We start from the raw sequence: 27,937 nt of genomic DNA, 5'->3' as shown, positions 1-27,937 counted from the left end.
GTGAGCGGGTGCCAAAGCGATCATGTGTTCCCCACAAGCAGCAGGAGGAGAGCCGTGAAGCCAAACGGAGAGGAAAAGATGAGCCAGGAAAGGCAGATGTGCCTGTGTCATGTCTGTTATGAACAGTCTTCCCACCTTGTGGTAACACTGTGAACTGTAACTGCAGGAGAGCGTGATCGAGAAATAGAGAGAGGAAGTGAGTGGAGGGTGGGGTGGGGGTAAAGAGAGATAGAGAGAGGGAGCGTGAGGAAGGGAGGGAGCAAGGAAGGAGAGAAAAAGAGAAAGGGTGAGGATGGAGAGAGAGACAGAAAGAGAGAGAGAGAGGAGTTTAAACTAAGAGCTATGTTTTGGGACGAACTAATCTGCTAGAGAGCAGTGTGAGGATCGGAACGCATTGTGCGAGCGAGTGTGTGGAGGACAGATAAGGGAAGAAGCCCGGCAGACCGACTGCTTGTTTTAATGTGCTGACTCTGGGGAGCTAAAAAAAAATAAAATATTGACTCTTCAGTCGTGCGGCGTGAGCCAGGGCACAAGCGCCACATTTAACAGAGGTGCACCAGAAAACACGGGCGCAAGAGAGGAGAAAATACATCCAGCCAGACAGCACATATAGAGGATTTCTCCTTCCTTTTCTTCTTTTTTTTTAATCTGTTCATTTTTCTTTCTTTTTTTTCTCGGGACTGATTCCCATTTCCAGTAGAGAAAAAGGAGCCGTAGAGCCACGAGAACGCAAAAAAAACCCCACCGAAAAGCGACAAGAAACGAAACACCGCCAACAAGATGTTTGAAATCAGCCGAACACTGAATGCTGCTTTGTTGAGCAATGAGGTAAAGGAATTGGATTTTCTTCTTCTGTCACCTCACTTCTCTAAGTCTGTGTTCATTATTCCGTCGTGCGTAACGTTTCTATGTTTTATCAGTGTGTCCATGCTTCTAAATGTGGCAGCTGGCAGGTCTAAATGAATGTGCAGGGATTGAGCATTTAGGTCCAGTTAAACGGCTGCTAGCTGAAGGCAGAACCTCTTTGCTCTCCGGGCGTACTGTAATGGATGAGAGACTAGACTCGCTCTCTCTCCCTCTCCCACGCACAATCATTTCATTTTCTCATTTACTCAAAGCAAGATAGCTGTAACTGCTGAGCTTGCTTGATGACTTGCCCATCTGGGGCTTGCACTGACTGTGTGCATGCGTGTGTGTTTGTGTGTGTGTAGCGCGAATATGAACGTAAGCACACAGCTCTCTATCACTGTGGCAGTCCAGTTTTCTCTTTCCTTCCGCCTCTTGCTTTTTTCTTTAGCCTGTATATTTCATTACCACCTTGGCTAGCATTCTGTTCTCTTCCTCTTCTCTTCTTTTCTCCTCTTCCCTGTAAACGTGCACCTCGCGAGCAGTGTCTGAAGATGATGGTAAGGTGTTCACAGAACTCGGCAGTAGCCCAGGCGGAAGGCTCCTTCCCAGGCATGGGCTCGCTGCTTTTCCCCCGAGATCCATCCAGCCAACTGGGGGCCAGGGCGCTGGGGGTAAGAGGATAGACGGATCTGTTAGACAAATAAATGAGAAAATAGATAGCACAGTAGAATAAGAATACTAACTTCATTTAGGTAAATGTGCGCAGCCCTTGGGCTTGAATTAGCCAATGTTTTCATGCCTCACTGTGTGATGATACGGCCGCCCACTCTGACTAGATTTTTCTATCAGTTAGCCAGAGAGAAAGAGAAAGAGAAAGAGAGAGACAGATTGCGAGAGAAAAAGCAGCTTGTGTTAGTGTATTGTTTGTGTATTCCTGCTCAGAATGTGTTTGTGTGGTGGTGTATTGATGCCTGAAATTGAAAGTGCGCCGCGTGTGTGTGAGTGTGTATGCTTAAAGTCATTTGAGCATAGTGAGTTTAGATGGCTAAAGGACAGATTTTTGTATGTACGTTTTGTTTCGGGCATCATTTTGAATTTAAAACAACTTCCCGAATGTGTTGTGCTGGTGCCTTTTAGCACAAACCTGCTCGAAAATGCGTCAAATAGAAAGCATGTGTCTTATAAGTATTATGTTATCAAACTACCTCAATATACATGCATGAGTGGCTCTATTGTAATTATCTAATTTTGTAGCACATCAAAATTAAGATGTTTTATTTCTCCACAGATAGGTGGCCATAATTGAGCATACTAGTAGGTAAATAGCTGGCTAAGGCTTTTCCTGATTATAATGAATGTGTTTTTAAGTCTGGAGCTATGAAAGTGGATAACCATCCTTTACGTTCTCATTCAGTCATTTCTGATCTTCTACTACAGTCTTGGGAGGAAGAGAGATGGCTGTATGGGAAAGCCCTGGCTGGTTGGCTGGCTGGCTGGTGCTGTAAGCGCCGGTCGGTTAAGAATAAATCCCTGACTTGGTGCATTAAATCGACACGAAACTGTGGGTGTCTAATCTGTGATGGGCTCTCGTTCCTCGTCTCCACAAAACAGGATCAGCCTGCCTGCCTGGAGCCGCACCACATTCTCACACAAATCAGACTCATACTGACAGCACTGGAGCTCCTCTGCCAGTGCACAAACACACACATGCAAGTGTACGTACACACACTGCGATCACATGCAGCTGGGTGTTCATCGGCAGAGAGAGCAGATTTTTAAACCCTTCTTTGCAACCTTTCTGAGGTGTGTGTACACACTTGCCTTAAAATCCTCTGCAGCTCAGGGATTTGAAACATTTTGCATATTCATCCTGGTGATTCTCCAGCTCTAAGAAGATAGAAAAAAGAAACAAGGCATGTAAAGTCACAACCACATATATTCTAATTTGAACTACAAAATTTAATCAAAAGTTAATCAGGAAAATCAAAGTCATCCAGCAATCATTCACTATTTGGCCTGGGAAAGTGGAAAATCTATGCAACATTTAATATATAATGAAAATTAGTGACAGTGATACGTATGCGTCACTAGTCGTGGGGAACCATGTGATTGCGCAAAGTGTTGTTCTAGATTTTTCACATTGGTAGAACACTGATTCAGTTCACAAAAGTAGAATTTTTTTAAGATGTTTTAATGAGAAGTGGTTTCTCTCTGTTTCTCTTTCCACCTCGAGAGACAGTCAACAAACTGTTTTAATGTTCTGCTTCTGCACTTTTCATGTTAAAGATAGAATTAATAGAATAAAACACTGATATGTTAATTTTTCAGCTGCTGTCTGATATCATTTCATCTGTTTTTTTACTGTTATGAAATAACAGTCATTGCACATCGTGTGTGATTATTTGTTTTATTTCTGGATATAAAATATACCCTTGCTGATTTTCTTGTTTTTTCTCTTCATTTGGATAATGAATTGTGCTGTTGTATTCATTTGGAAGCAGGAAAATATGTCTTTATCTCTGCTGGACTGATTCTTCTCATAAAAATCTGCATTTGTGACTCACATTTATCCGCAAACACACAACTCACATTTCAGATTGTAATTAACCAGGTTAAATCAGACCATCGTTACAGTGATTAATTGTGCCTTCATTAACTGAAGCCAGATAATTTGCATACATTAAATCATTGTACAGTCAAGAGGTAGAGGTCTGTCTAGGCGTTTTTTGTGAGAGGGAGATTTTATTCTCTTTTCCAGTTCTCTGTCAGTATTTTTTTTTTTTTACATGCATTAGGTTGCTCTCAGACATCTTGCCGAGCAAAATGACTAGAATGTTCCATCTGGATGCAGCTTTTTCAATCATATTTCTATATGCACAGCATGCGTAGAATTCATATATCAAAATAATGATTGTATTTTATGATTAAGTAAATCAATCAAGCAATGAAAACACTCAGAGCTAGATCTGAAGATGTTTTTATAAACATGAACTGACATTAAAAGCCAAGCTCAATCATGAGAAGCAATGGATCTCTAACACTGAGATCATTTATTTATCAGCGCACTTTAACATATATCTATATGGAATAATTGAATAAAAATAAAATGTTTTATTTGCGAAAGTACTGTAGCAAAACAGATGCAGCACATAACAGTAGTTATATTTGATTTTGGTATTCTTGTGCCAAGCACTCTCATGGGTTCTGGAACATCCAGAAGACACTGAAATTATTTCTAATCACGGTTAATAACCGCAGTGTTTTTTTTAATTAAGCATGACACATTGCCACTCGAGATACTGCGCTAAGCAGGATACGGTGTGATTTCCAATTATACAACCTTTTTCAGCATTCAGCACAAATGATGGAAACCTTTGAAATAGCACAAAAGTACAATTACGGGGAAAACGGCACGTTCTGACAAAACTACATCAGATTTGGTAGGGTTGTGGGTATTAATACAAACACATGCAGATTTTCTAGATTAAAAATTTCCAGTGCTGATTGGAAATGTGCACACACACGCTCCAGCAGTCCACGGGTAACAGCTGCTCAAACGGCAGCGTGCTCGCTTTCTAACTTCATTTTTTAGCCATTTTTGAAGGTTACGTTCACTTTCCTTAAAAAAAAATCGTTGGAGCGAGCTGAGAAACAAACAGAGATGAGGGGGAGAGGAGAGGGAATTGAAGAGCGATTGGCAAATGTCTGTTGGCAGTGCGAGAGATAGGCAGGGTCATCTCTATTTCACAACAATGATTAGCTCTGCCCATCTGCCGGCTCGACAGGCTCCTCCTGCTGTGATTGCAGTGTTCTCTGTTCAATGTAGCCCTGGAAATTAGTTCATTTGTGCTGCTCAACCCCAGCCTAACTGTACTGAGAACAGGTGCAGCATTCTACCCCCGCACAAAGCCATAGCGAGCATGTACGCGTGTGTGTGTGAATCCTCTACGAGAGCAGCCGAGCAGCAAGTAAAGCAGACTCATCAACTGTGAAAAGATTCACATCTCGCAACACAATGGCAGAAGATTGCAGTGGATCAACTTCCTGTTCAAAAATAAGAACCTTTTTCTCCTAGTAGGACGTCTCTCCTTATTAGCGTTCACCTCAGAATCCCGACATCAATAACTTTTTACTTCTGTGTATATTTAGCCTGCCACAAAAGCTAAACCTAATATGACACTAGCACTATTTAATTTCAGACGCCTCAGTCAAGGACAGGCTCAGTCCGTGATTCTGTGCTAGTGTGGAAATGGCAGAGCCATAACACAGAAAGATCTGGAGCCCAGAGCCCTGCAGCTTCAGAGGCCGCAGCTATTGTCAGGGCGCTTTGCCATTTTGGAAGAAAAGGCCGCAAGAATGAGCTATTTAACCTGTGGGTCACTCAACGGTCACTGCGCACACACGCACAAGGCATTCGGGGGAGAATTAGCCACCTTGCACTGCTCAGACTTGAATGTGTGTGCATGTGTAAATGAGAGAGTGCAGAAACACAGACTCCTGTTTCGTAAACTAGCGATGCAGGACCACCTGTTTTTAATAGACGTACGCCAAATGTTGCACAGAACTGCATCCAAATACAGTGTGAGCATTATGGTGACGCTCTGAGCTCATATGGAATGCAAATAGATGTGAAATTTGGAGAAACTAAACAGCATATTCTGAACTGTGTGAAACCAAAGAAAAAAAAAATTGTTGTTGTTTTATTTAAGTAATCTGATGATGGCAAACACTGTAATTCTTTAAAGTACCACAATATCAGTGGCATTAACAGAGACAACATTTACTATCTATCTATTGGTTACAGATCTGAGCTGGTAATTGAAAAGTTATACATTCAAAGCCCACAGGAGGCATGCACCTTTGGCCCCTTAGACAAAACATTTTGACCAGCTAATTTTTTTTTATGGCAAAACATATTCTATTTTGTTCTATTCTATAATAAATATACTAATATGAAATAGCAGGAAGGTATGCTCAGGAATAGTTTGACTGCAATAATGGCCCAGTTGACTACCGTGTTTGGATCTAACTAAAGGGGCAAACCCGAGCTAAATTAAGTTTGTACTGTCATCACAAGAGTGCATTTGTGTGTGCATCTCGCATAAACATGACACACAAACAACACACCTCACTTACACATATCCACTAGCACACCCGCAGTGCTTCAGGATGCTTGTGCATGTGAAAGTAGATGAAAAATGCTCCACTGGGGGCCGTCACCAGTGAGGCGAGGAGCAGGTGTCTCCAGCCAGAGTGAGAGAACCAGGGCAGCCTGCCTCGGTTGAGTCTTAGCCCCACCAGTGCTCCATTCGCCTGGGAGGACAGGTGGCATCTGGCCCCTGTGCCTATGTAGTGGAAGACTCTTCCTCCAGGGATGACAGTTACTACTGAATCTCTGAGCCCTGAGTCAGTATGGAAAGATGTGATTTTTTTCCCCACAGTCTTTACTTTTTGATGATTTCACATGGACTGGGTGTTGATGAAGAGAGCGGCAGACTGGAGGTCTTGAAAGCTCTCCCCTTATTCCCTTTGAAAAGACAGCTAAAAAAAGAGTCAGCGAAGAGAGGGGTCAGCGTGAGTGATACAGGCACCATGACCTGGAAGTAAAAAGCCTGTGATTTCAGCAGCAGGGGGCGAGTGCTGGCGATGATGGTCCCCAAAGTAAAACACGTTCACGTACCTCTCTCCGCGTACAGAATAAAGGTCTAGTCTTCATCTGGAGTTTCAGAGCTGTGATTTCTGCAGGGAAAAAGAATATCAAAACTGAGGATTCAGTGAACAGTGAGAGCTTTGTGTTTCAAGTGAGACTATTCAAGCAAAGCCATAAAAAGATACAAAATAAAAGAAAGAACAGAAAAAATTACAAAGGAAGAGTAATTTCTATGGCTGAGCCAGCACTCAAGACTGTTACCGAGAATGCATACTAAAATTCACAGTATTTCCAAATGCAGAAAATAGTTCATGTTTTTTTCAGCACCGGTGCCGTTTTATTCTTCCAGAAAAAGAAATAGACATTTTAATGATTCAGTATTTCAGGAATGATGATGATGGAGTGATTTTTAAAAGAGGAACGTTAAATGCTTACGCAGGAATGTGTGTTAAGTGCATGAATGCTCGCTTGTCTGGTTTACCCAGGCTTTCTTAAGTACTATAATTAATGGTTTTGTTAATTGAACAGGAATTGCGAAGGAAAGCAGTGTAGAAAGCAGCACAAGTAATTCATCAATTTCACTCTTTTTCTCCTTCTCTCATTCTCTTTGCACACATTTACTTTTACAGCTCGAGGACATTAGCTGTCGAATTGCACAGCCTACTATCTTTTAAGATGAACTCGATTTGAAATTAAACTGGCAACTTGGAAAAGATTTGTTCCTTCAAATTGAACAAAACACGCTGTTGTTTATTGACAGGAAAACATATTCCAGAGACTCCTTGAAAAACTCCATCCATTATGTTGGAGTGCATGTTAAATACGTAAAAAAAAAGCACTTACGGCCGATTGTTATTAAAAAAGTACGATCATCCATCAGAATCGGTCGGCCATTTTGTAGTAGGATTATCCGCGTTGCTATGACACGCAGGCTGTTTCTAAAGTGATAAATGTGCTCTCTGCCTGAATGATAGCCTGTGCCCAAGAGCTGACACTTTGACGAACAGCGCTGTTTCCCCGAATTGATAGTTTCTGAGCCCATACATTTCATTGATTCGTTAATTGTTCGAGGGAGTTGGAGGCGCCTGACTGTCATGAATAAATGATAGATGCCTGGCATGTGTGCATTACCGAGGAAGACCTTTGAGGCGTGGTGTTGCTTCCTCAGAGACGCCAACCGTCCTCTTCACAGCCCCGAGGATCCGCTGGTCCCCGTTAGTTTCCCCTCACATTAATAATGCATTCTTTCTAACAGCAGTGTTCAGCATTAAATGCTCTGCCATGGAGCCTGTTCAAAAACATCAATACAAACTCACTGAAATAACCCCGTTTCAAGCAGAGGGTGGGGGGTGGGTGGGGTTACATATGCTAATTGCTTCTTAAGGCATTCCTTCTGTCTACAGCTAGCGGCTCTTATATCTTTTTCTCTTTCTCTCATCTTGCTCTGTTCTGCTCTGACTAAGCAAGGCACCATGAATTCTGGGAGAAAGGCAGCATGGATGGAGGGGAGTGGTGTAGAAATACTGACGATGCTTTTCCCAGGGCTCAGAAAGACAAGGTGATGGAGTATCTACAAACAAGGAAAGATAGGTGGGGGAAGAGGGGGAACGAGGAAAAGAAAAAAGAGAGATCGATGGCACATTTCTGTTCGATTTTACCCCAGAGATATGAGTTGTACATTCAATATCAATGAGCTAAAAATGACATACTTTTTTCAGATAACTCATAGTAGTTGCTCGGAATCAAATTCTGTCAGCGTAGCTTTGAAAAACTACTACATGATTGCCATTTATCATGAATATCAAAGACATGTAGATTTGTTAGTCTAGTGGTACAATTTTACTTTAGCATGTGAGGGGACTAGAGTTACAAAACTGATCTATTGGGTATAAATAATTGTGTGTGTGTGTGTGTGTGTGTGTGTGTGTGTGTGTGTGTGTGTGTGTGTGCGTGTGTCATTTAAACAGTGTAAGATATATAATTAAGAAACTATTTTTTCCATGACACATCTGATCAAAAATATGCAAACTTTTTTTCTTTCTCTTAAAACAGACATAATTAGATACACCATTATTAAAATTCACTATAGACCAATTGAAATCCACTATAGATATTCACTATTGCATAGGAGTGAACAATATAATGAATAAGCTACATTCATCTTGTGGTTGCTCTAAGCAAAAGCTGGCCTGGTCAGCACAGTGAAAGCATGGCCCCCTCTCTGAAGGGAAGCACTGATTAAAGACTAGGCCAGATGGACCACAGCGGTCTTCCTCATCGTGCTCGAGAGCTCCAACTGCGATCAAACACAGCAAAGGCCACCCTACAGCCAACCGTCATACAACTCGATCTTCACCATTGCTCAGTGCCCCTCCAGCCAACCGTCAGTGACTGCACTACGCAAATGAGATGGAGAGAATCGTTAGTGATGTTAATGATCAGAAAAGAGCTCAAGTGTCTCGCTCAATGTCACCTTCGTTTGGAACTGGCCACGAGGAGAGCCTCCCACTAGGTTCGATATCTGCTCAAGGATTCACCAGTGCCACATTCATCTAATTTTCCCCACAAATAATGAGGCTTTCCTTAATGTAAAACAGAATAACCACTCATTAAAAGTCATCATGATAAGTACCATCAAAATCAGCATGAAAATTATTAGTAGTTGAATTTTTTAACCTTGATAGATTTTATTAGCATTGAAAATGTACAAAATTGAGCAAAAAGTGAACAGACATGGACGATACATATGTTTTTACCGGTTAAATCATAATTCAAACATTACCTGTATCCACATCCTCTAAAATATCTGAGCTACGAAACACAACCGCCGTTTTTAGACAGGTTTTTCGTATCTAAACGTAGTAAGCGTCGACTGGGTGAGCCGAGCCTGAGCTCAGCATCCTGACACAAGCAGTGCTGCCTGGCGGTGAAGCCGCCAAAAAAGTTGATGTGGTGTCGAGTTTCTCCTTTGAGAAGGTGACAGGAACAGGAATTGGACTGGGTGATACTCATGTCCTCTGACAGAGAGAGATATTTGCTTCAAAGGGAGAAAACTTCACCCCTTACTCCCAAGATGAATGAGAATTGTGACAATTGGGATATGTCAAATAAAAGAGAGAATTTACTGTATTTGTCCTTCAACAAATCAAAATTTTATATATACAGTATTTCTGGGATATATACGAGTTTTTACTTTTCTCCTTAATATTTAAGTTTTTTTCAAAAAACAAATTATATACATATTTTATACTCCAGTCAATATTTCAATAAAAATAGGCCTACTAAACCTTTTTTTTTTTTAACAAAGTATTTTGCTGGAAAATACTAACTAAAATTAAACATGCAGTGTTTTGAATGTGTTTGAGTTTTTCTCCTCCTAATCTGCTCGTGAATAACAGGACAAAGTGAAGTGCCTTTAGAGAATTTTGTAAAATTTTAAAACAAGGCTCCAAATGAGATGTGCAATTTTTAACACACTTAAGCTGACAGCTTGAAGGGGATCTACACTTCAGTGTCTTTAAATAAACCCGTTATTATTCAGGGTGAAAATTGAGACAAAATATATGTTCCATCTCACTGGAAGATTTTGCTCAGTTGAAACAATTATCACCATGTCTGTTGCATGTTTTAACATGTTAAACTCTCAGAATAGATGCCTGGTGCTCATGCTGGAAGCAGGAGTGAATGTGAAGTGAATGTGTAGGATGCATTCGGTGGAAATCGATAACATTGATGGGGTACTGATGGAGCACGAGTAACACACTCATCCAAGGGGACTGCAGGTTTGAAATATTTGACAAAGAGGAGCACTTGGATTTGTGGCTATGGCTAACGGAAGGAGTCAGGTGGTGTATGTGTGTGTTTGGAAGCAGGGAGAGATGGGGCATGCAAGGTTCAGAGTAATTAGTCAGATTGAGGGCTGAAATGAGGCAGTGTGAGAGGAGGCTGGGGCAAAGTATTTGTGTGTGTGCGTGTGTGTGTGTATTTGTGTTAGAGGCCAGGCGGGATGGGATACTCTAATTGGAGCTAAGCGGTCGCAGAGGATCAGAGGTACTCCAGAAACAAAGGAGTACGGGCAGAGAAAGAGAGAGAGGGAGAAAGAGAGAGGTTGCTGTATTGGGTGTGTGCATGTGTCTCTTAGTGTTTGAGTGAACAATAACTAAAATGACATTTTACATGCTCAGCTAGCAAAGGCTTTGACCAAACCTCTGACTGCATCAAAATCACACACATGCCTAAATTCGATTTGAAAAAGAGAACAGACATTCTAGACAAAGTAAAAAAAAAAGACAAAGTGTTTGAAATCTATACATAAATATTTTCATTTCCAAGAAAATGTGTTCTCAGTAAAAAACTGCACAATGACACTCAATCAAATATTACAATCCAATTTAACTACTGTATACCGAACACGTCCAAGATAAAAAAAAAAAAAAAAAATGTTTTACTGTCAATTAGTTAGCTGAGCATATAAAACACCATTTTACAGAATGAAAATAAATCAATTAGCCTCGTTGCTTTTAGCTCGTTACTCAATTCACATGCTGCTTCACTTTTAATGGCTTTTTGACAGCCGATAAATGATGCGATTTACATTAGCTGGCCTGTTATAAAACCCCTCAGCCGGTGGTCAGAACAGCCATCCTTTAGCTCGAAAATACCTGCATAAAAAGCCCATTTGGCAAAATGGCTGACAAATAATGCATGTGGGTTGGAGGACAAATAACGGCATCTTATATAAAATGATGCTATCTTAGTTTGACTGCTATTACCTGCTGTTCGTTTTTCCGAGAGGCTTATCCAACGCATGATGACTAAATGAAAGTCATTTATGTGTACAGACACACACATACACTTTTCTGCAATAGTAAAGATCCTTGAGGTCACATCCTCCCACTCAAAACCTCCATGTATTCTTGGCCAAACCTCCTACCACAGACCTCATGCCAGTCTAATCCCTAAGACCCCTCCCTCCATCTGTCCCCACCCAGCCCAGGAGTGAACAGAGAGATAGAGGGTCACACGCAGCCTCTGAGTCATACTGGACGCGTTCCCTCAGCCTGCACGTCTACTGCTGGTGTACACGGCCCCGATTCAAAATACTCTCTCATATGCACTCTCTCATATGGAGGAATCATAGCGGATGCTGCAAATGGGTAGCTGACAAATAACGGACATTTTTTTAATTAACAAGATTTTAGGTTCATATTTATACATATGTATAAGGGAAAGTGTGCATTTAGATGTTATGACTGCTCATTTTTCCACTACTATTTGATTCTTAAGCAGTCTTGTGTTGTGGCTTTCATAAAAACAAATATTCCACATAGTGGGGTCATATTAAAATGCATTGTGATTGTACACCAATTTGAAAACAGTTTTAGTTGGGATTGGCATAATGTTAAAATGCAGGACAGAGCTTAGTGACAGGTCAACTACCCAAATACTCCATAATTGATAGCGACTAAAAAAAAATACTGACATTCTTCAACCACAGGCTATTTTGAAAATAGCATGATAGCTGGTGTATTACAATATAATGCAGATATTTCTGATTTGTCTAATGCTTGTGTGTTTAGTAATCTGTGAATTTTTTAATACAGGGAAATTCCAATTGAACCTGACTGGCCTCGTCTCCTCTTCTATCTACAGCATCAGCTGTTACAAAGACCAGAAGCTGACATTTAGTCCTTTATAAAGATTTCTGAGACAGAGACAGGAAGAGAGAGAGACAGAAAGATAACTGTCATTGTAAGATTCATTATTGTTATGTATTTAGGATTTCTTAATGTTCCTTTGATTTAACAAAAGCAACTATAGTCTAAAATTCTTGGTAGTGGTGAATATTAAATAACGCCACAGTTATCTATTTTTTGTTATACAGTCATGGCCAAAAATATAAGCACCCTTGGTAAACATGACCAAAGAAGGCTTTGAAAATTAATCTGCATTGTTAATTCTTTTGATCTTTTATTTAAAAAAATGTCATTGAACATTTAAAGAATTTAAAATAGGGGAAAATATTATTATGAAATAAATGTTTTTCTCAAATACACGTTGGACACAATTATTAGCACCCCTAGAAATTCTTGAGAGTAAAATATCTCTGAAGTATATTCCCATTCATATTCACAATTTTGAGCACTCCAGGGTGATAATGAGCATGAATTATCCAGCCATGGCTTCCTGTTTCACAGAAATATAAATAGGAGGGAAAAATTCCCTTAAACATCCATCACAATGAGAAAAACCAAAGAATATATTTCTGATGTGCAGCAAAAGATAATTGAGCTTCACAAATTAGTGAAGTGGCTTTAAGAAAAGAGCTAGAGCAGTGAAAATTCCCATTTCCACCATCAGGGCAATAATTAAAAATTTCCAATCAACAGAAAATGTTACGAAACTGCCTGGAAGAGGACGTGTGTCTATATCGTCCTAATGTACGGTGAGAAGGAGAGTTTTGAGTGGCTAAAGACTCTCCAAGGTCCACAGCTGGAGAATTGCAGAAAATAGTTGAGTCTCGGGGTCAGAAAACCTTAAAAAACTAATTGTCAAACAGCACCTACATCACCACATGTTGTTTGGAAGGGTTTCAAGACAAATTCTCCTAGCTCATCCAAAAACAAACTCCAGCATATTCAGTTATCAGAAACGACTGGAACTTCAAATGGGACTGGCTTCTATGGTCAGATGAAACTAAAGAATGAGCTTTTTAGCAGCAAACACTCAAGATGGATTTGGTGAACACAGGGATAAAAAGTACCCCATGTGTACAATGAAATATACTGCTGTATTTTTTATGTTGTGGGCCTATATTTCTGCTGGAGGTCCTGGACATCTTGTTTAGACACATGGCATCACGGATTGTATCAAATACCAACAGATAAAAAATCAATAAGTGACTGATTCTATTAGAAATCTTATAATGGGCCATGTTTGGATCTTCCAACCGGACAATAATCCAAACACAAACCTCAAAAACAACACAAAAATAGGTCACTGAGCACAAAACCAAGCTTCTGCTATGGCCATTCCTGTCCTCTGACCTGAACCCTGTAGAAAATGACTGAGGTGAACTGAAGAGAAGAAGCACCGTCATGGAGCTGTGAATCTAAAGGATCTGGAGTGATTCTGGATGAAGGAATGATCTCTGATCTCTTGTCAGGTGTTCTCTAACCTCATCAGGCATTATAGGAGAAAATTTAGAGCTGTTAAACTGGCAAATGGAGGCTTCAAAAAGTATTGAATAAAAGGGTGCCGTTAATTGTGGCCAATGTGTATTAGAGAAAAACATTTATTTCATAATGATATTTCCCCCCATTTTAAATTCTTATTATCCAATGAAAGGATAGATTTTTGTGAATTTTTTTAATAAAAGATCAAAAGGATTAACAATGCAGATTAATTTTCACAGCCTTCTTTGATCATATTTACCAAGGGTGCCGATATTTTTGTCTATGACTGTATATTGTTTTTCTTACTATTGCCAGGAGCTGATCTCTTCTGCCATTATTGTCTGAAAAAAGACAGAAAGAAAAAAGTCAAGAGAATAAGAGAGCAAAAAGTTTAATCTATATGCAATATATCCACTCCACTGAATATACAACATGTAAAATATCTGCATAGAGGCACTCAGCACTTTGTTTACATTCAAATGAGAGTGCAGAGACCTTGGCATTGACTACCCACATGAATATGTCTCTCACACACACATAAATCTGAAATGTCAGACATAGTAGAGAAAGTTTTTAAAAAACTACCAAGAGTAGTATTCCACTACCCAAACTTTTCTCTGTCGCTCTGCATAAACACACAGTATGAAAGTAAAAATAGGCATCTGTGAAGTCAAAGCACACATTTCCTCTTACCACGTGCCATGTGACGAATGGTTGTTGGTATCAGAAGGTAGATAAGGGTGGAGAGTGTCGCTGCTCGTTCTCGTTCAGTTTGGAGGTTGTGAAGAGCTCAGTGATGGTTCCCATCAGTTGTTGCTAGACTTTAGATTGGTGAACTCACACAGAGGTTAATGGACTGACTCAAGTTTGCCTGTGCTGTGATGAGAGGTCCTGTGTATAATTGAATTAAGCCTGCATATGAATAAAATGACAGGCAGGTTTTTTCTATCTCTCTCTCTGTTGGTGGGAGGGACCTGAATTAATGTCTTGTTGTGAGGAAGATGAAAGGTAATGCCTTCCATAATTCACATGGTGCCACATGGTTCAGTGAGCAAAATGGGAAACAAAACACAATAACTATTTTATGGTGTGTTTTTTGCGATGTGGGGTGAGCATTACGTTTTAAAAGTTTTTTTATTATCATGTCAATGTTTTCCACACACACACATTTAATTATATTTAAATTATTATATATGTAAAATTGTATATTTAAATATAATTATATAAAATAATATTTTTTATTAAATTATACTTTAATAACAAATATTTTGTAACCAATTTTAATTAATACTAATAATAAAAAAAAAAACAACACTTAATTTAGTCAAGATGCATTCATTTTAATTTAATCAGCAAAAAGCACAACATCACTGGGCCAAGCGCATTTTAAAAGAACAGGTGAATATAAATAGCCTGCATAAAGTTTGGGTTTTCTAGGGTTGAGTGCTCAAGTACTCTGTCACTAAGAGTGAGGCCTGGCCATCCAGTGAGAAAGTCTTTCATTTTTTATGGCTCTGCTGGACTCTCATGCCAAAAGTGGTTCTTGTCAAGTCAGTAGCTCACCGTGAGGGACCTCCGCTGTGGTTTTTAGAAGTGCAGGTGTGGAGACGATAAGACCACAGCCGTTTCCTAGCCCATTCCAGCCCTGTGATTTGTTCTATTGTACTAGTACAGCAGCACAAAGACCCGCACCATATTAAAATGATACCCCCATTATTTCCCCGCAACAAATCTGAGAGCAAAATGCATTCACACAAAACTCCCCGAAGACTCATTGAATGTGTAACATTAGGATTGTATATGCGGAGTAAATGGGAAATGTGTTTTTGCCTGTGATGAATTCCATATCTTGGTAAATAAAACAAGATCTGAAATCCCTTCATTCGACGAGCAGTCGCTCTCGGGCAGCCCTCACCGGTGGAGATGTAAAATGGGTTTTGTCAGGGGTGGGAGCGGCTGGTCTCGTGGTTAATTATTGATTCAGTGTGCGTGCAGCTGCGAACAACAGAATGTGGGAACAGTTTGCAATATTATTTAGAAAAGAGACAATGAAATAAAAGAAATAATGGATTGGATAACATTATTTTACAAGACTGTCCTTCTCACATCAGTAGATGCAACTGAGTGTAGTATGGGCAGGAAAAAATTTTAGAGTGTGGGGGGGGGGCAAGATGCGCTTGTTATGTCACTATATGAGAAGATAAACTCATGAATATGAATTAGCTTGTGCTGCTGCTACTGATGTTCTACACTGATCTGACATTGAGAAGCAATAACAAGACTGTTTTTTTAATTAAGTAATCAAGATACTGCTAATAAAGATTGAGATATCAGAAATAAAATGTATAAAATTGTTTGCAATTAAAGTTATTAATGATTATTATTAGCCATAAATAAAGTTACTAAATAAAGTCAATAAGGGTGCATTAACTTTTCATAAATGAGAGAAAACACATTTCACATAAGTTCTCTAAAATAACTGTGATTTGTATAAGACATTTGTTCTTTTAGCTTAATACACAAACAGAATGTGTTATTTTATCTGTGGACTTAAAAATATGTTTCCTGGATTAATAAGAACCAGGATACAATACTAACCTTTTTTTCTTCTTCTTTTTTTTTTTTACTTAAAGTTTAAAAAAAAAAAAAAACTTTAACCAGAAGCAAGTTGTCATTATAGAAATGTTTATATCACAAATATATCCTAATGTTTGTGCTAATTGTTTAAAAAGTCTTAGGTAAGTTAGCCTACTGCAGGTAACTTTGCTAGTGGCGCCAATTTACAACTTGTGTTGCACAACAGATTGAATGTGACAATCTAAAAGTAATTTTCGAGCTGCAACACAACGCAAAAACTACATTTAGAATTTGCTTTTAAAAATATTCGCCCTCTTTGAAAGTCATTGCATAATTCACACACTGATATCGACTGAGGTAAAATACACTGTACTTGCGCATGCGTTTCCCTCAGGTTCCAAATAGTAAATTAATCCCCATCTATTAACCTAGTCATCACAGATACAGTTTGCTTTTGACAGACTACACTTAAAGCCAAAACGTTTTACTTGTACCTGTCTCCCACTTGCAAGCGAAGGTCAAATTAGCTGTCAATCAGAGTCGCTATTTCCCAAAGGCACGACGCTCCCCACTGACTCGCGCCTCACCCTCTCCAGCCGTCTCCTCAGAGCAGCGCGCGCCACCCACTGTCTGTCCGCGCTCAGCCAATCAGATCTCACTCCAGCCTGACTCTACGTTCCATAAATGGCGTGGAGGAAAAAGGGACGCTCTACTACTAGCTCCACAGAGTGACTGAGGGAACCGATCTTTTTTGTTTTTATTGCTTTAGTTTGGATACTTTCCCCATCATAAACGAATAAATAGGCACTCTCCGACCGAAGCTGTAAGTTTCCGACTGCATCTCTCCATCTCTCAACCGACCTGTCTGCATCCGACTGTCCTTGGGTCCACGCGACACCGACCTCCTCCGAGACTTTCGGGAACGACTCCCCTTAAAAAACGCTCAAAAGCGCAACGTTTAATTTTTTGACCGGGTTTTTGAATAAAATAACGAGCTCCCCCCCGTTCACCTCCGGACACGAGAATGGTCATGGTGAGTAATGTGCTCGCATTTAAAAGAGAATTGCGTTACACTGTAGTGAAAATCACTGAAACACCGTCACGCGCAGCCTTAAGAATAATCCCTTCATCCCTCCTAATACTCCTAATTTCACAAATTTCGCTCTTTTCCTTTCTCTTAATCACATAAACGGCGACAATAGGGATGAAGACGGAATATTAGAATCGAGAGATTATATTAGGGAGCTCATTTTGCGCGTGTGTGTGTATGTGCGTGCAGTTATGGTTTGTACAAAGAGCAGGTGTGTGATCAGTAACCTGTGCCTTCTTCAACGTGATACTCAGTAGATAACAAATGCTATGAATTTAAACATGTTTCGTCACTCATTTAACACTGACTAAACATTTGGAGTCTTTGCTTAACTCTTATTTGAAGCACTTAACTTAATTGAAGCAAACTGGTGTGTTGACCACTTTTTGCAGTTTTTGATAGCAATACACTGAATGTGTACAAATATACATAAATTATAAATTTTATGTTTAATTTATATAATTCAAAAATGTGTATGTGTGTGTGTTATATACAGTATGTGTGTGTGTGTGTGCATGTTTATGTGGTTTATGAGGACACAAATTTGTATAATGACATGGGTATGACAGAGGTATTACAATATGAAGGAGGTTTATGAGGACACTGCCTATGTCCCTGTAATTCAAAAGGCTTAAAAAACATTAAATGGTGTTTTTTTGAAAATCTAAAAATGCACAAAGTCTCCTGTGAGGGCTAAGTTTAGGTGTAGGGTTGGTGTAGGGCAATAGCACACACAGTTTGTTCAGTATAAAAACCATTACGCCTATGGAGAGTCCTCATAAACCACAAAAACCAACGTGTGTGTGTGTGTGTGTGTGTGTGTGTGTCTGTGTGTGTCTGTGTGTGTGACTACAAAATGTCAAAGTGGCCAAATATTTCCGAATAATGACCGTTGTCAAGAGCAGCATTGTATAATTGACTGCTGTTTCCTACCATGTTAATGTTGATGTTCTGTCTCATCAAACAAGTATACTAAATAATTTCAATTAAATCCAATATTCAATGTTAAAGTATTTATTTATCCTGTGTGGTAATTTATTTAGCCCTGAAATAATGTAATAGGGATAATGTAAAGTCGGCAGATGATCATTGCAAAATATAACCTGCAATAATGACCATCTAACTGTACATTATCCCTATATATACGTAATATATAGGAATATGTAAAGGCTTAAACATACTCTGCAATCATTGCATGCTTTTAACTTGCATTAATTAGCAGTGCTGCACAGGCACCCTGTTACCATAATGCCTGTAGGTGCAATCAGTCTGCTCTAACTCAAGCTGAGACCTCGGTTGCGATTGATTGCCTGTGCTGCTTCTGAAAGGGCTTCTGCTAGCCGAAGCGCCTGTGCCTCCGTCTGCAAGGCTGCCAGAGCGAAAGTGTTAATTTTCCAGAGTAGCGCAGATGACGGACAGCTGAGGCTGCCAGTGAGAGAAGTGAGGAGGAGGGGGCTGCTCTGACCTCACCAATGAGGAGGGGGCAGGGAGTGGGGCTGCAGCGTTCAGCTCATGCCGAAGCCCGTGCATTCACAAGCAGCCTCACTCGGAGGAGGAATGCCCACTCTCTCTCCCGCTGGCCGCACGCTGCCTCGCCACTGCTGAGACACAGAGAGAGAGAGAGAGAGAGAGAGGAGAGACTGAGAGATATCTCCAAGAGAGGAGACATTAGCACGGCTATAGGCGAGAACTCTTCCCGCCGACTTACAAATGGAGTGGAACGGGTATAAGATGGTAAGGATGCTGCGGTGGTTTTGTGCAGACAAGCGTGTGTGTGTGTGCGTGACTGCGCGAGTGTGTGTTTGCCCTTGCTGTGTCTCACTGCCTGCAGCTGCAGTGGCAGCATTGGAATCTCTCTCTGTCTCTCTCTATCCGTTCTCCTCTTTTTAAATTCTGCATGCCACTCCTCCCCTTTATCTTAGGATGAGAGGAGCTTTATTTTAGAACAAGGCTGAGAAGAAGAGAGGAGAGGAGAGGAGAGGAGAGAAAGGACAGGTGTAGCAGGTTCTTAGATGCTGCGGTTTAAACCTCATTTACGATGTAGAGACAGTGTTGAATCTTAATGCTCACCTTTTTTTGCTCTCATCTTCCATTTTCACCCTCATTTTAACACTCGCCGCTCCAGATTGTTCTGTCAAAAGGATACAGCCTTATAATTCACATGATTAATGTGATGATTGTATCATTTTTCTTTATGATTTCCCAAACAAATACTTTAAAATTTGTATAAAATTTACATTTAGGTAGAAGACGATGCATACGTAGAAGGTTGTGTAACTGTGTACTAGTGTACATGCCAGAGTGTAAGTTTGTAAATGAGATTGAGTGGGAGTGACCTCGTGTGTACGTGTGCATGAGAATTTATTAGGCAGTGTGTGAGGGTGTGTTTCCATGCACAGTGTAGTTAGTGTTCAGGCACGTCTGGAGATCACTGCCTGTGTTTGCCTATCTTCTCTGATAGAGGTAGGCCAGGCTGCACTAAACATGCTGCGCTGTGTGTGTGTTGTGCGAGTGTATGTGTCCATTGTTGACTAAGGGCTCAGAGACTGCCTCCCCCGGCTGTCACCAGGCTAGTGGGAGACTGTGCCTGCCAGGAACCAACTCTCCCCGAGAGAGAGAAATGAAGAGTGAGAGAGAGAGAGAGAGAGAGAGAAAGGGAAGTAGCGAAGCTTACAAATGGAGCTGGGTAAGAAAAATCCAAGGCCTGCGTTAGCACATCACATAAAGGTGGAAGACATAATTGGATCGTTTCGAACGGCCGCGGAAGCACAGATATATGTATTTACTAACTTGCAGTGACTGTCAAATCCCCCATCTGAGCGGCGCACTTTCAAATTTAAATGTGGGCAGCATTATTCATTTTTCAGGCAAATGTTTGACTGTTTGTGTGTGGGCTTTAACATGCAATCAAAATGCTAATTGAAAAGAGAGCGATTCCCAACAGTGAATCCCTGCCTTACCTCCTGCCTCCCTTTCTTTTGTGCAAGTGAGGTAGAAACAGTTTTTGCGAGGCAGAAAAAAACATTGGGGCAGTGAGGGGCTTGTCCATGATGCTTATAGTGAGAGAGGAAATAAGGTGTGGGAGGGAGGGAGGAAGTTAAGGGGAAAGAGCTTCCACATAGGCCTATACATTTCTCCTCCTCCTCCGCAGTGCTGACGTCCCAGCTACACGCGCTCCTAACGGCCATTACACACCTATGGCCACGTAGACACAGGCTCTCCTCTTCTTTCACCTCACATCCTATCCTCCCTACCTCTACTTCACCTCTATCCTTCCTCATAATTTCACTCCCTCCGCCAAGTAGCCTCACTACTCTGCTTTAGGGCTTTCTCCTTTGTTGTCCGACTCCAAGGTTGCATATCAATGCTAATAAGGCTAAAGCTGGACTGAATATTAAAAAGGGGTGGATGAGGGCGCAGGTGGACAACCGAGAGAGAAAGAGAGAGCAGGAGACGAGCTGCCGAGATGCTGAAATCTGGGCAGCAGGGGTGGGAAAAGTGCCCCAGGATGTGTGATGGCTGGGTGGAAGAGTTTGCACCCCTCTCCACACAGTGTGACTACACATGACAGCTGAGTGTCAAAGTGGGCCACTTGATTTTTCTGAGAGTTAGAGTAGAGGCTCAGGTTGCCCCCCTCTGGCCGCGAAGACTCTGGGGCTTTGCAAGCGTGTGACACCACTGTATCCATCCCTCACGGTTCCCACTGCAGGAGAACAGCGGCATCCGTCTGACCGACTGCTTAGGAGTGCTTTTGCAACGAGCCCTCAGACGGTGGCGCCGTAGAGCTTCCACCTGAGTGAGTTTTAAACATGGTTCATTGTGCAGGTTTCAGTTTCAATATTTCAGGCACAAGGTACTTTCAGTATTGCTTTTCAATATAAAGACATATTTATTCTGTTTTTGAAACTTTTTGTCTAGATTAGAAGATATTCATTTGAAGATGCTTGGACTGAATAGCTTTTTAGTTGTTTTTGACGCAAGAAAATGTCAATAAAAATTGACAGATGGGTCCAAGAAGGAATGTTTCTTTAATATTCAAGGAATCAGAGGATGTGCTAACGATAAAAGTATTACAATAGCAGTAAATGGACTCCTCATGAAGACACAACGGATGACTAACATTAGATCAGATAACCTGGGTTACATGAAATATGGCCAGTGAAGGGATGCTAGACATGACAAGCAATGCTGAGATGTCATTTCTACAATCATAGATAGAACAACCACACAAAACAGGATTCACTTCTCATCCATTGGATTTAGCACACTACATTTAAGATTAATGGACAACAGAATAGCCGTGAGTCTTTTATATATATGCTAAATAACGTTATTGGCAAGTGTAGCCTTTTTGCGGTATAGTTTTATAATTAGAATCCATGCCAGATGCCATTTGTAAGTCTTTATGCTCTCGCTGCTATTTCGACATGGCATCGTTAAAAGAGTAAACAGCACTCTGTAATCTATTCGCTATGCTCTTCATTCCGATTTGAAAAAGTATCCTAATACTTAATCGGTTTCAACGGCTCTGACAGATTTAGAACACAAATGTAACCTCTGAATGTAATTACTGAATGAGTCTCACTCTGCCAACTGATTAGAGAAAATGCCTTGAGAGTTACTGAGGTAACTGAACATCCAGCTCTAGGGAGGATAGAACACACTGACAGGTGAAGTCAGAATGCGCTTATTAGACAAGTCTCGCATTCAGACTTAAATAACTCACAGAAGATTTCAGTAGCTAATGTGAGCTTTCATCACATCCATATTTGTGATCACATCACTTCTGGGAGAATTTTACCCTTAGTGTTTAAATGAGAAGCGAGTAAATCTACGAAGAAAACCTTAGACATTGTGCTTGTAAATTTTGAGCTTCAATTAAAATTGATCTGTGAGATGTTCAGATAAAAACTGCCCATAGGAAAGAGATATCCCAAATGAGATCTCTTTAACATCTCAGTTGTTTCCTGCAGAAGGCCAATGAGAAAAGTCTCTTGCTTCTCAAAAATGGCTTAGGTGAAAATTTTTTCAAAAGAAAAAGTGTGCAAAAATGTTCCAAGGTTAAATTATTGATGCTATATTATTAGCATTAAGTTCATAGCTCTTACTGTAATTCAGTAATTGTTATTAATGACAATATTTGTGTCTTTTTTATTGTTCTAAATCATTTTCAGCAGAAATATCTAAAAATACACTGATGAATGAAACATAAGCAAATTATCCAATATGTCTCCTGACATTTGAAAGAGCATCACCTGAAATAAAAACGGAGGGAAATCGAATGCCCTTTACGTTAAAAAGGATCTTATCTAATGTATTAATAAGGTTTAGGTAAGATTAAACAATATGCTATGAATAATAATCTGATATAATCTTAATAATATGCTTTCGCTAAGAGGCCTTTTATTATGTCAAAGCTAAATATACGAATAGCAACAAAATGCCCAGTTTTAAATTTTAATAGGCGTCCACAGTGATTTCTCAGTTTGATTCATCCTCATTTTCCTTGCAGAAAGCTGAGCAGAGAGCAAGAAGGAGAGAGGGAGCGAGCAGGCTTCACAAGCGCAAGCATAATAATTCCTCTGGCGCAAATTCAAAGTGCCACGCACAGACAGACGATAATCAGCCGAATATACACAGCACACACAACCTGCTTACCAACACAACACAGCACTCGTCCTGGCACACTGACAGATGCCTCTCCAGCTACATATTGCATATATATATATATATATATATATATATATATAAAAAAATGATGTTCTCCAGAGACTCTATCACAAACAGTGATTGTTAGTTAGAGTTGATCACAAGATAAAATAGAGAAAGGTAAAAAAAAAGCGCATTACCGCCCATTTCTTTCAAGCTGGCTCTTATACCCTATCATTCTAGCTTCCGACCTCCCTCATCCTCCATCCCACTTTCTTTGTTTCATTCCTTCTCTTGGCTCCCCCTCCCTCTCTCTCGCTCTCTCTGCCTGTGTGTTTTGGTATTCATACAGACGTTCGGATTTGAGTGGCAGGCTCTCTCGAGACTGTGCACAAACTGCACATTTTTCTGATCTACATTTTGCACCCCAGGAAAAGACAGCAGTAGCAGGCGAGTCTTTGCTCGCACTATTGCAAACGCAGTCGCGTTTTCTCTCCTGCCCATTAGCCAATTAACTGACCTGCCTCCCGTGATGCTAAAGGACATCTCAAGGTCATTCGCATTACGGTGGCTCGCCTCACACAATCACGCGGAAATCTAAACCTCAAAACCTTTACAACCCATAGCTTTGTGACTAAAACGACCGATGCATTAAAAAAATTGCATAATGTGGCGTAATAACGGCTGGTATGGCATTCAAAAGAGCACACTTGAGGAGAGATTTTATTTGTGCTCGTTTCCCGTGGGTAAAAAGGGAATACAATGAGAAGAAATGAGACGAGAAAGGGAACATGGGTATAAATGTCAAAGATAGTTGCTCTCTCCGAATATCATTGCCCGGAGGTCAAAGGTCACATCAGAGAAGGGTTATGGAGGGTACCAGGCACGGCAGCTCCCGCAATGAACCCTGACTGAGAAAGGGCAAACGGGGTGGCCCACAAAAACCATCTTGCCCACAACAGTAACCATAGATACCGCCATTGGCATTTCATGAAGGGATTGCATCGCGTGAAATCTTGCCCTTGTAGATCTGCTCGGGTTGTGGATATTGTTATCTTGCTGTCAAGGGGAGTTAGGCTGATTAGAGGTGAGAGCAGACCTTTAGCAGAAGGTGCTGTCTTGTCCGGGAGCAAATGTCTTCCCATACACAAACACACCCTGCTTTCTTTCTTTTTTTTTCCTCCGAGAAGCCAGGCATTTATTCCATTAGGTCTCCATCAACCTGCAATCAGAAAGCCATGGTTAGTAAAACAATGTCGGACAAACACTGATAAATATTCCAAGCACGAACCAGAATGCAAAAAACAAAAACAAAGAAAAAGCAGTATTCCCCGTACATTACACACAATCATCACTGAACTCTGATTCTGATGGATTCTATGAGGATAACCCTATATTTTCTAGCACATTATATATGAGCATAGAGGGCCCCCTGTAGGCATTTTCAATTACAGTGTACCGCGGCATTGGAAGATTAATCTGCTCTTTTGAATGCATGCCACATTGCATGCTTTCGTTGATATTCTGCAGAGGTTTTATCTAACCAGCTGAAATGGAAGACATTAGGTCGCCCTTTCCCTCATAATGCCATTTTTTATATCCCCACCTCCAAAGAAATAAGGACATCCTGGAGACGTGTTGACACAGCGTTTAGGTCATTGCTGCTTTGTAAAACAAGATGACAGTAAAGTCTATCACTTCACTATAGTTGCAGAAGAGCAGGGAGAAGAATTGCCCTCTTGTAAATGACTCCCATTCATCTGCTTTTTGGAGCATACAGTATATGACTAGATTCTAGCCCTGACATATATGAAGAGGTTAACAAATTGAATTCCATGCACCTTTTTGTCTCTCATATTGAGATTGGTGCTATTTATTAGCTGCCTGTGCTAGTTAGTAATTCAGTCAATCTTCCATCAATTACCCAGGCGTTCTCTTATTAAAGCAGATGCTGTGGGGTTGCCGCTTTGTCTTGCAGCTACTTTCTTTTATGAGCTTGAGTGCAGAACTTAATCAATAACTAAACTGACTTCATGCATAGAGATGTTTCTCCACCAGCTGTGAGTTTTAGAGGGTTAAAGATAGGGATGTATCAGTGCAGATATTTTGGCCAATAGACATATCATTTATTTGGGTGATTTTATGCATAGGATGATAAATTTAGAGTTTTGCATGTTGTCTCAAAACAGAAGTGCTCACAATACAGCTTTGTCTAAAATTTTAAATGCTTGAAATGTAGCCATCAAAACATCATAATGCATAGTAGGGAAGAAAAAAAAACTTTTTGATTCAAAATAAAATATTATATGTATATATACATTTAAAATAGGGATGTACAATTTATTGGTTAATACACTGGGGAAAAAAGGTGTAGAAATGATTTTTTTAGTCAGAAGCTGCTAACAAATCATTTGAATTCGGCAAGTAACACACTGAATTAAACATGAAAGTTTGAAGTAGAATGACTAAAATAGTATTTTCCCGTCAAATGTACTCCAATAATTTATTTACAGCCATTAAAAAAAAAGTATTTTACAGTGTATTAGGTGCTATATGATATATATTAGCCCATATTGCATGTCTGCTCATTTCCTGGATTTTTGCCCTCATCTAGCATTCAGTTTTTAAAAACACTAATAATTTAATAACACTGTTCAATGTAATCATTAGTAAATCTTAAAATTAATATTTTAATTCTGTACATTACACTATTGTGATGCCTCGTTCATATCATTTAAAATAAGTTTAGTTTTTAGTGTTTATTTTTATTTTGAATAGTATACCATTTTAATACTACTTTTAATAATGGAGATTCGGCAGCCGTAAAATGAAACTAATCAGCTTTTTGTATCAGCCAGAATTACAATATCAGGGCATCTGATTTTTTATTTTGGCCTTTACCGAAACAGTCTTCACGTTTTAAAAGATTGTCTTTTTCAGTTCCCTGTAGTTCTGTCAGACCGTTGTTCTTCCCTGTAGAATGAAAAGAGGCAGAAAATTAGGTGTGTTTTTTGGTGCAAAGAGAAGTCCAATGCTGGTGAAGAAAAAAATGGTTGAAAACATGTAGAAGGTAAGGGGAAACAAAACACCACAGGGAAGGAGAAGAGAGATTGATGGAGGAATTGTGTGTTGTGTTGGAATGGAAATGGATAAAATAAGAGATAATGTTTTGGAAAAGAGAGAATGTGGAGAAAGGGACTTTGAGAAAGAGGCTCCAGGAAGATGAGGAGGCTGAGATTGGATTAACCAGAGCTCATGTGTGTGGTTTGTTAGAGTGAAAAATAGAGAGAGAAGGAAAGCTCAGTGTGTTTATGTGTGTTCAGAAGCCCACCTCATCCTCTCAGGAACTTGAGACCGCAGTTAGCTGCCTTACGTGCACGTCTTTCTTTCCTTACGCTCCCCTCACTCACAAACACACACATCTACTTGCAGGCTATTTGTAAAGCTTTTAATGTTTCTCTATAATGAGCAAACATTGCATGACATGCTTAAACAGAAGAAATAATTAAAAGACAAATATATGGTGCAAGGTCTTTAGCTGGGTTTCACACTCCGCATAACAAAACACATTCATCCTCATTTTACCAGCTCTCCACACTCACTGCAATACTAACCAAGGGCTCCCAAGCGCAGCTTTAAAACTCATCTATATAGCCTCAATGTGATTTGTATTTGGTAAAGCAGCTTGTTAACTGGAGAGGTTCAGGAGTTCACAGAATGCATAGTTTCCAGGGCGCGGAGGAACGAGACTGCACTCTCTCTCTCTCTCTCTCTCTCTCTCTTTGCCTGGCGCAGGTGCAGCACTGTTCTGCCACCTGCCAGCTACCTACAGCCATGTCAACACCCCACCTGGAGCTGACACAGCCTGCATACTGCATGCACATAGTAAAAGAAAGCCATATAGACACACTTGCACAACTAAAGAGACAGGACACATATACACGCACAACCTTGACAGAGGAGATTTCTGAGAAAAGACTGCATTTGCACAATGTAGGGCTGGGTAGAAAGACAAATATTCTGTGACAGTACAAAAATTCCTGCATAGTTATATGTGCGTGTATGTATAAATAAAACTATTTTATTACATAATACTTTACTAACATTTCATATAATATACACTAATAATAAACTGTTTATATTTGACCCAGTGAAGAAATGTTGTTTACATTTGTTGAACAATATATATATCACAACATATTTATACTAGAAATTCAACCCCCAAATATTTAAAATTCTGTCATTATATATATATATATATATATATATATATATATATATATATATATATATATAGATTTATACTAGTGGGGTGACTATATATATATATATATATGTTTTTTTTTATATATATATATATATATTTTTTTTTTTTTTCATATACATAGTATTTAGGGGTCAGTTATATTTTCTCTCCAACAAAAATAACTATATTGTGATATATATACCATTATGTGATTTAAAATTACTCATACCTTAATGTAATACTTTGGTCATATCGCCCACTCCTAGTGTTGCTGAGAAATTTCCTCATGCAGACATGGCAAGGTCACCTTTATTGTAATACAGAAGTCCCCCGATGGTAGGAGGCACTAGTGCAATATCTATAATATGTGAAGGGGTTAGATAGAGCGAGCGGAAGGGTTTGTGAAAGAGCGTGTGGGGGTGGGCAGTGTATCGCTGAGCCTGTCACTGACAATCAACTCGTGGTCTGAGGCTAGTTGACAGACAAGAACAACATGCGCACACACCCAAAGAACTCCCCTGTCTCACTTTGATCATCGCCCTGCACTAAAGCGTGTTTCAATCTGAGCGATTTTAAAGACACATCCACCAAATACTCCCCCGTTAAATCTGCTTTAATATGACACAAGAGCCTCACGTCTGATAGCAAAGGCCTCTCCGCATCACAGGCAGCGTTCGTGTCCATGGTAGATATCACAGCGA

General features: G+C 40.0%; 1 protein-coding gene across 3 annotated transcripts in view; it reads left to right on the top strand.

Annotated features, from left to right (window-relative positions):
• The first annotated feature begins 306 nt into the window (after positions 1-306).
• Positions 307-27,937, top strand: part of elavl4 (ELAV like neuron-specific RNA binding protein 4) — an 80,719-nt gene continuing 53,088 nt past the window's right edge. Inside the window, exon 1 of one of the 3 annotated variants that reach the window (XM_079385008.1) lies at positions 307-828. In XM_079385008.1, the coding sequence (XP_079241134.1) occupies positions 781-828 (48 nt within the window). In that variant the 5' untranslated portion in view covers positions 307-780. Of the gene's footprint in view, positions 829-18,867; positions 19,076-27,937 lie in introns of those variants that run through there. The other 2 variants (XM_079385010.1, XM_079385009.1) reach the window with 2 other exon arrangements.

Source organism: Barbus barbus (assembly GCF_936440315.1).
Source record: "Barbus barbus genome assembly, chromosome: 29".
Classification (NCBI taxonomy): Eukaryota; Metazoa; Chordata; class Actinopteri; order Cypriniformes; family Cyprinidae; genus Barbus; species Barbus barbus.
This window is presented reverse-complemented; position numbering and strand designations above follow the sequence as displayed.